The 8,447-nt window shown below is 40.3% G+C and overlaps 1 protein-coding gene across 1 annotated transcript in view; it reads right to left on the bottom strand.

Annotated features, from left to right (window-relative positions):
- LOC101859865 (indole-3-acetaldehyde oxidase) overlaps nucleotides 1–8,447 on the bottom strand; it is a gene marked incomplete in the record, with an annotated part of 48,215 nt that overhangs the window by 3,246 nt on the left and 36,522 nt on the right. Inside the window, 5 exon segments of the mRNA XM_035970382.1 lie at nucleotides 2,252–2,386; nucleotides 3,047–3,177; nucleotides 4,338–4,466; nucleotides 5,838–5,999; nucleotides 8,093–8,206. Of these exon segments, the coding sequence (XP_035826275.1) occupies nucleotides 2,252–2,386; nucleotides 3,047–3,177; nucleotides 4,338–4,466; nucleotides 5,838–5,999; nucleotides 8,093–8,206 (671 nt within the window).

Raw genomic sequence — 8,447 nt, 5'->3', positions numbered from 1 at the left:
AGAGAGAGAGAGAGAGAGAGAGAGAGAGAGACAGAGACAGACAGAGAGAGAGAGAGAGGTTTAAAACCCCTTGCAACATTATAAAGTAAAAAGGAGAAAAGGAGAGAGTAATTGCAAGAGTCTGAGAAAGACAGGGAGAAAGAGACGAGGAAAGAGAGAAAAAAAAAGGGAAAATTATAGTATAAACAATAATTTCCAATAAACAGAGGGTATAAAGGCAAAGATACTTCAAACCACTCAAGGTCCATATTCAACTAAAAAGCTTAAATATAAAATAAGGAGAGTTTCAAGTGATAAGATTTAAAAATATTCAAGGTTGAAATATACCAAGTTTTCCACGTGAAATATCTCCCGTTGTAGTCAATGTGATCACAACGAGACAATAGCCAGTGGTAAGTTCTTTCTGTTTGTTGTTGTTATCTATCCAGATTGTGAGTGGTTGGAGGGTGTCACTGGTAGGTCCTACTTCTTTAATTTCCCCTCTGTTGTTTCTGTCTGTCTTACTTTTTCCCAGCACTAAATGACCATTATTGTGTCAATGTGCTTCTCTTTACTCAAACAAACATCAGTACAGAGTTGTTTCTGTCTGTCTGTCTTACTTTTTCCCAGCACTAAATGACCATTATTGTGTCAATGTGCTTCTCTTTACTCAAACAAACATCAGTACAGAGTTGTTTCTGTCTGTCTGTCTTACTTTTTCCCAGCACTAAATGACCATTATTGTGTCAATGTGCTTCTCTTTACTCAAACAAACATCAGTACAGAGTAGTTTCTGTTTCAAAGAGTCAACTGGAAGTGCACCAAAAATCTAGAAACAAAATCTCTCACTGATAAAAACCATCAAAACTTTTGACCCAATCTTCCGTTCACAAAACCGTTGGTGTCATTTTTTGCTCTCAGCCAAAAGGTTCACTGAGGTGCCTACTATAAGGAGACTTTTCCCCCTTAGGCAAATAAAACCGTTCAAGACCACAGCTAGTTTCTTCGTGTTCTGAAACACACCACTTGAACGTGTGCAATTGATTTTCTGGATTAAAATCAGCCATATAAAAGCCCCTGATTTTTACCAACTTTTGACACGCCTGTGATCGAAAAGTACAACTTTCTCAATTTGGCAGCACATACATTTCATCTCACAAAACCTTCACTTGCCTACAAATGTACAACGTACACCCTTCAGCCAATAGAAATTTTCCAAAAACACAGCTGTCCAACTTACATTTTTCTGCAGAGTTCTAAAGTGTTCATCATAATAATAATAATAACAAATAATAATAATAATGATATATATAAATATTTATGCTGCGCATTTCCATTTTCTAAAAAGTGCTCAATGCGCATTACATTCATAAAGGTATCACATTAAATAAATTAATGGACATGTGAGTACGTAAAACATAGTATTATATATATATAAATGTATAAAACATTTCTATGAGAAAATTAGTCACGCAGCGAGCCTGGCAATACGTTCATTAAAAAATGCAGAATGCTATAAAAATTCACCAACGGTCACAATAAAACTGAAGCTTGAATGGCTACAGACAGAATGAAATATTTGATAAAACATTCATTCTCTATAGAGAGAATAACATTTTCGTTCCCTCTGTTTCTCTCCCTGTCTCTGTCTCTTTCTCTAGCTGTCTCTCTTCTCTTTCTCTTCTTCTCACACATTATTTCTTCAGTCTCACGGTTGGGCATACACATGCATATATACAAAAAGTAACAATTCATCGTTATGACAAGAATGCATTTGTGAACAAGTTATAAAGCTTCAGCTGCTTCTTGAAAATTTAATAGTAGGGGCATCCTTGTTATTTTGAACGGGAGTTTGTTTCATACATGGGGACCAAAGAAGAAAAAGGAACGCTCGCCGTATGTTTTGTACTTTTGTTTTGAGGTTCTAAGAATGAGTTTGTCAGTGGCTGATCTAAGGGCTCTGGTTGGACGATATGTGTCATGAGTCCTTGGAAACTGAAAATTTACATTTTTGTGTGCCTTTAATCAATGTTTTTCAATAAAAGCCACTCAAAAATGTGTTTTTTAAATGGACGTAAAGGGTGTTTAGTCCCCCAAAAAAGAAAGTTAGAAAAAGTTGCCATCGACCACAAAAATGCTGATTTCTTTGATTTCATTATTTTGACGAGCGCCTGATTTCATCACATTGCCTTACATATAATTCCAAGAGTTGTTTTAGATAAACAGTTGCAGTATGACCCCGTGTCATACACAACCCCCAACGTGCACCGACCTCTCGCCAAAGTCACACATCATATCCACTCGGCGGATCTGCGACTCTCCCGTGAGGATGTCCACCTCGGTCTCGATCACAGCGGCGCAGTAAATGAAGTAGTTGAACAGAGGGTCGCCGATGTTCTCCGTGTTGCTGAGGGAGGAATTGGCAAGTAAGTAGAGGCCTATACAACTGAAGGGTGTGTACGTAGCACGAGTGGTGTTTGACTGACACCAATAGGTCCATCGTGAGATAAGATGAGAGAAAGAATAAGATAAGACAAGATTTTATTGATCACCATACAGAGACATTTTCTGGGGCATGGTAAATGCAACCCCCCTGCCACACACACATACACACACATCAATACTCTCTCTCTCACACGCACAAGCACACACACATGCGTGTGTGCACACACACACATCAATACTTTTTCTCTCTCTGTCTCTCTCTCATACACAGACACACACACACACATCAATACTCCCTGTCTCTCTCTCTCTCTCTCTCTCTCTCTCTCTCACACACACATGAATACTCTCTCTCTCTTTCTCTCTCACACACACATACACACACACACACACTCACAACACACAAATTCTGTTTCAGTTTAAGTTTTAGTACAAGTTGTACAGCACTTCCAACACAAAAAGGTCATATAACTGCCAAAGATCAGATGTGTCAGTAGACAGAAATGCACAAAAAAGAAGGAGGAGTGATAAGGAAGGTAGATGTTTGAAAGGAAAGAGGGAGCACTGCGAACCACACAAGAGCACCCGCCGACCACCCACTCTCACTTGTTCATAGACTCACGTGTACTTTGCAGAGAGGTCCACGTTGCTAGTGATACATTTCCCACAAAGATCTTTCCAGTCTAAGTCGGGGAACTTTTCCCTGATTGGCTGTATTCTTTCCTTTAGAATATTGCAGGCTCCAATGGCAGACTGGGTGAGGTGGGGGTGGGGAGGGAGTGGGAGATGGGGTTGGAGAGGGAGAGGGAGAGGGAGAGGGAGAGGAGGGAGATGGGGTTGGGGAGGGACAGGGAGGTGGGGTTGAGGAGGGAGAGGGAGGAGAAGGAGGTATGGGAGGGAGAGGGGAAGAAGAGAATCACAAAGATAGATGTAGATTAAAACTTCTTAGTTAAAGTAAAAGTTTTAAGACACTTGCAACACAAATAGGTAATATAACTGCTGAAAATTGGAGGTGTTTCTAGAGAGTAAGAAACAAAGAAAAGAAGGAGGAGAGACAAGGACGGTAAATGTTTGAAAGGATAGAAGGAGCAAACCACACCAGAACACCCAGCAACCGTCCAAATGTAGATTTCTGATCTCTTTTTCATAGAAAATTTACAATGTTACTTCATGTATACAAACGTACTATAATTCTCTTTCCTCTGATACTTGTTATAATGCTAACTGAAAACAATAGACAAGTGTGAGTAGAAATATAAACAACTGCTCAACAGATAACTGAAATTGGCTGTGATAAAATATTTTTTTCCTCCACATGTCTTCATAGTTTCTGCAGCAAAAAAACGACGGAGGCTCTATTGGTCTAGAGGTTACAGTGTTTGCCTCTCATTCAATAGGTCCCAGGTTCAAAAAGTGACATTGACGGAAAATTCTCTTTTCTAAAATCTTCTTTCATTTCCTTTCCTGCTCTCATACCATGATCTGTAGTCTGCTTTCGTCTCCACTTTCTGCCCCCACCCCTCACCTCCTTTGCCCCCTCCTCTGGGCTCCTGACTCTTTCTGCAGCCTTTCCACTGCTACTCCTTGGCTCCTTTTTACTGTTGTCTTTCAGCCACACCCCTGATGTTATGGTAGAAAAAATCTACACCTAGCCTTTTCAGGTAAGGGCGAAAATTCTCAGAGGTCCCGTGTGCAAGTTGAGCATGTTAAAGATTCCTTAGAGGTCCAAAATTGATAAGAGAAGGCTTCGAAATTAATTCCAACCAAACTAAAAATGTTTACTGTATCCCACACGCTCATTTGATCTTATGCAGTTGCGAGCGCCATAAAACACTTACCAGAAAAAAAAACGAGAGAAAGAAAAGGAGAGAGAGAGAGAGAGACAAGCAGACAACTGGACAAAGAATCCTGACCTGCGTGGCGAGCTCACTGGACACACTGCCCCCTGACCCCCAGTTGTTGGGAGAGATGATGTTCTGGGTCGGCCTGACCTTGACCTTGTCGATCGGCACACCCAGGCTGTGGGCCACTCCCTGGGCAAGCTGGGGGTGAGAAAATTCTTTGTTTTAAAAAATGTATGGGCTTTTTAAAATAGGGAGGCATCGTGGTGAAATCAAGGGCTCATCAAAATAGTGAATTCGAAGAAATTGACATAATATCTTTCTGTCGGTTTGGAAACTTTTCTCGAATTTTTGTTTTTGGGCTCAACACATTTTATGTGCGTATAAAAACACATCTCTGTACGGATTTGACTGAAAAACACTAATTAATGGCACAAAAACATCAGATTTTCAGTTTCCAAAGACTCTCAAGCTTTGGAAGTAATTGAACTTTGACGACCATTTTCTCGCTAATTTGACCTCTAAAACCAGGCAACACCCCCAACTCCTTCAATCACAAACATCTGACTTCTATTTAAGATATATTGGTATTTTTTCACCCAAAAGCAAGGCAAATCATCACGCTTTAGGCTGATACCAATAACTAAATGCGTCTAAAAATTGATGAGCGCCTGATTCCACCACGTCGTTACACAATTTTTGCCTCCATCAACAAAATTTAGATCATTCATGAGGTGGGCTTTGACTCTGCCTGTCAGGCCAACCCGGGCTGACAGGGAAATAACGAACAAGCAATTCCTACTTTCCCTCTTACATTTTTTTCTAGATGTGTCACGATTTGGTGGAATCAGGCGCTTGTCTATTTTTGGGCATGTGGAGTTATTGGTGTCATCTAAAAGCTTGTTCGTTTGTCTATCTTTTGATGAGGAAAATACCCATTTATCTAGAATAGAAGTTGAAATATTAGCGATTGAAAGATGTCGAAAAGTGTGGTTTTAGTGGTAAAATAAGCGAGAAAATGTACGCCAAAGTTTGTGAATTTCAATAGCTAGAGAGTCCTTGAAAACTATTTTTAGAATTACTTATTTTGTGCCTCAAATCAAGTTTTTTCAGTAAAAATTACACGGACATGTGTTTTTAAATGGTCACAAAAGCTGTTGAGACCAACAAAAAAAAATTAGATAAAAATTCCCAAACCTGCGGAAAAATGCCAGTTTTTTCACTTTCATTATTTTGATTTCACTATGCTGCCTCATATATTAATGTGTCAAATGATGCAGAATTAGCTCAGCTTTAAACTGGTATGCTGCATGAGTGGGTAGAGTAAGCCTATAACACAAAGATTTGGTGAGTACATTTTCAAATTTCTTTTGGACGCCACTGTATTATAATGATTCTGTTCACGACGCACACCTGTCATAGACGACCAATTTTCATTTCAACAAAGGGTGGCCCTTTCGGACAAATTTGACTGTATTTATATATTAAAACTCTGCTGGGTTAATTACAGAACAAGTGTTTGGCTGACCTTCCTGTCTCACCTTGTCCCATCTCCACCCCTCCCTGTCTCACCTTGGTATAGAGTCCTTGCCCCATCTCCACGCCTCCCTGGCTGACGAGAATGCTGCCGTCCTGGGCAAAGATGGACACGTTGGCCGTGAAGCCGTTGCCAAAGTAGGCCACCCCGTACTTGACGGAGGTCATGGTGATGCCACGCTTCTTCCACAGGTTCTCCTGGAGGGGGCGACGAGAATTAAAAAGTGTTAACGACAAGGATTCAAAAGTATTCAAAAGCCTTCAATACAAAAATTCAAAAGTATTCAAAAGTCTTAACGACAAGAACTTAACAACAAGAATTCAATAGTCTTAACATCTATGTATTCATCCATCCATCCATCCATCCATCCATCCGTCCCTCCACCCACCCACCCATTCATCCTTCCGTCCATTCACCCATCCATCCATCTACCCATTCATCCACCTCTCTTCTGTTCAGCTTGTTCTTAGTATTTCGTGATCTCAGAGCTTTCTTGTTGTATTTCCATTTGTGTCACGAAGCAGTGGAATCAGGCGCTCGTCAATTTTGGGGCATATGAAATTATTGGTATCATCTTAAAGCTTGTCCATTTGCTTTGCTTTAGATGGAAAATGTATCCATTTATCTTGAATAAAAGTCAAGATATTGCGATTAAACAAGGTGGGGGTCGTTTGGTTTCACAGGTCAAATTAGCGAAAAAATGGCCGCCTAAGTGCGTTCTTTTCAAAGCTTGAGAGTCCGTGGAAACAGAAAAAGTCCATCTATTATGCCTTTAATCAGCATTTTTCAGTAAAATCCACACAGAAATGTGTTCTTTAATGAGCATGAAAGGTGTTGAGCCAGAAAACAAAAACTCGACAAAAGCTCCCAAACCTGCGGAAGAATGCGTCTCCTTCCTTTGATTATTTTGACCAGCACCTGATTTCACCACGAGGCCTCACATTTTTTAAAAACTGTGAAAATGTGACTTCTTCTTAAGCTCACTCTTTGTTATGAACTGTTTTCACTGTTATTAAAAATGGAGATAGGACAAGAAAGCACTGCACGATATATTAACAAAAAAGCGAACTTTTATGGTGACTCTGTTTAAAAAGGACAGAAATCATCGTGGCTCTTTCTGTGATATGTTTAGAAAAAGTTACGTGTCTTTTTTTGTGCCATACAAAACCTGGATGTTTCGGGGTGTGGTTTTAATGTAGGTGTTTCTACGCCCCCCATCAACATAGTTTAGATCATTTACAAGGCTAGCTTTCACCCAGCCTGTCAGGATCAGCCTAGGCTGAGAAGATACAACATCCCAGCAAAAAGACCAGGATACTTGATAAAAATTCTCCCCATTCTGGAATCAAACTTTGGTCTTTGGCATGCACCGGTATAGTTCCTAACTACTACAGCACGGGGGATGGAACATTGCGCATGTTTTATCCTGTTGTATAAGTAATTGCTCAATGAGCTGCCCTTCCTATGTGCAGTAAATTGCGCAGGTTTTTGAGTGTGGTATCGATCAAGAATCAGAATCCTGACCTCAACCATGTTGAAATGACTGAGTTTCCACTGAAAACTGTTCAAATAGTAGACATTTCTACCTGGTTGTGTGTCGGAGGGGGGGGGAGGTGGGTGTTCATTGTTTAGGTAAAAATAGTCTGATGAGTTTGTCTCAGAAGAACCAGGAAATAAGTAAACATATAAGCAGTCTTGCATAATTAGATGTGTTTGCCCGTCTTCCACTTCCTTGTGGTCAGCAGGGGGAAAAAAATACCAAGACTGTTTTATCTGTTTGTAAATGCCAGCATAAATTTGTAAAAATATGCATACAATGAAATTAAAAAACAGTCTTGATAATTGGGTGATTGAAGAAGTGTACTACTTACTTAAACTTATACATAAAGAATTTCAAGTCGGTACTGTTGTGTATGGGACATAACAAGGTTATTGTCCATCCCTATTTTAAGGGAGCTACCTCCCGTCACTTTAGACATGCGCAGTAGCCACTAGTGGGGTGAGTAATAAGTTCAGTTGCTGTCCGAGATTCGTGTGGTGAGCAGCTGTTCTTGTGCTTGTGTCGGTTAGCCTAGTGACGTGTTCTGGATTAAAGTAAACCCAAAGTAGACAAACAAGTACCACACTGAATACCAGCGCAACTTAAGAAACGCTCAATACCAAAAATCCATGCACAATTTTCCAACAGGTTTTGGGAAAACTCCTCTGAACTTTTTGACAATAGGATTAAAAACCTGCGCAATTTTCTGCTGCCCAACACCAGTCTCCAGTACCCTGAACGTCGACTGACCTGGTTGAAGGCGTCCACCTGTCTGATCCTGCCCTCTACCTCGGCAGTGTCCTTGAGACGTCGCCACACCTCCCTGATGGTGCAGTGGGTCATGGCGTGGCCGTGCAGATCCGTCTGGGAACAAACAACGCAAGAACTTACAGAATCTTTTCACGCAAGAAGATCTGATGACGTTAATTCATAATATTGTGCTCTCAGCACTTAATAATTTTTCAATAAAATTTTATGAAAGATACCAGTAATAATAACCCCTCATCATCATCATCACCATCATCACCATCATCATCATCACCATCATCATCATCATCATCATCATCATCATCACCATCATCACCATCATCACCATCATCATCAC

Source organism: Aplysia californica, unplaced genomic scaffold, assembly GCF_000002075.1.
Source record: "Aplysia californica isolate F4 #8 unplaced genomic scaffold, AplCal3.0 scaffold00261, whole genome shotgun sequence".
Classification (NCBI taxonomy): Eukaryota; Metazoa; Mollusca; class Gastropoda; order Aplysiida; family Aplysiidae; genus Aplysia; species Aplysia californica.
The sequence above is the reverse complement of the archived record's forward strand: the minus strand, read 5'-3'. Positions and strand labels throughout refer to the sequence as shown.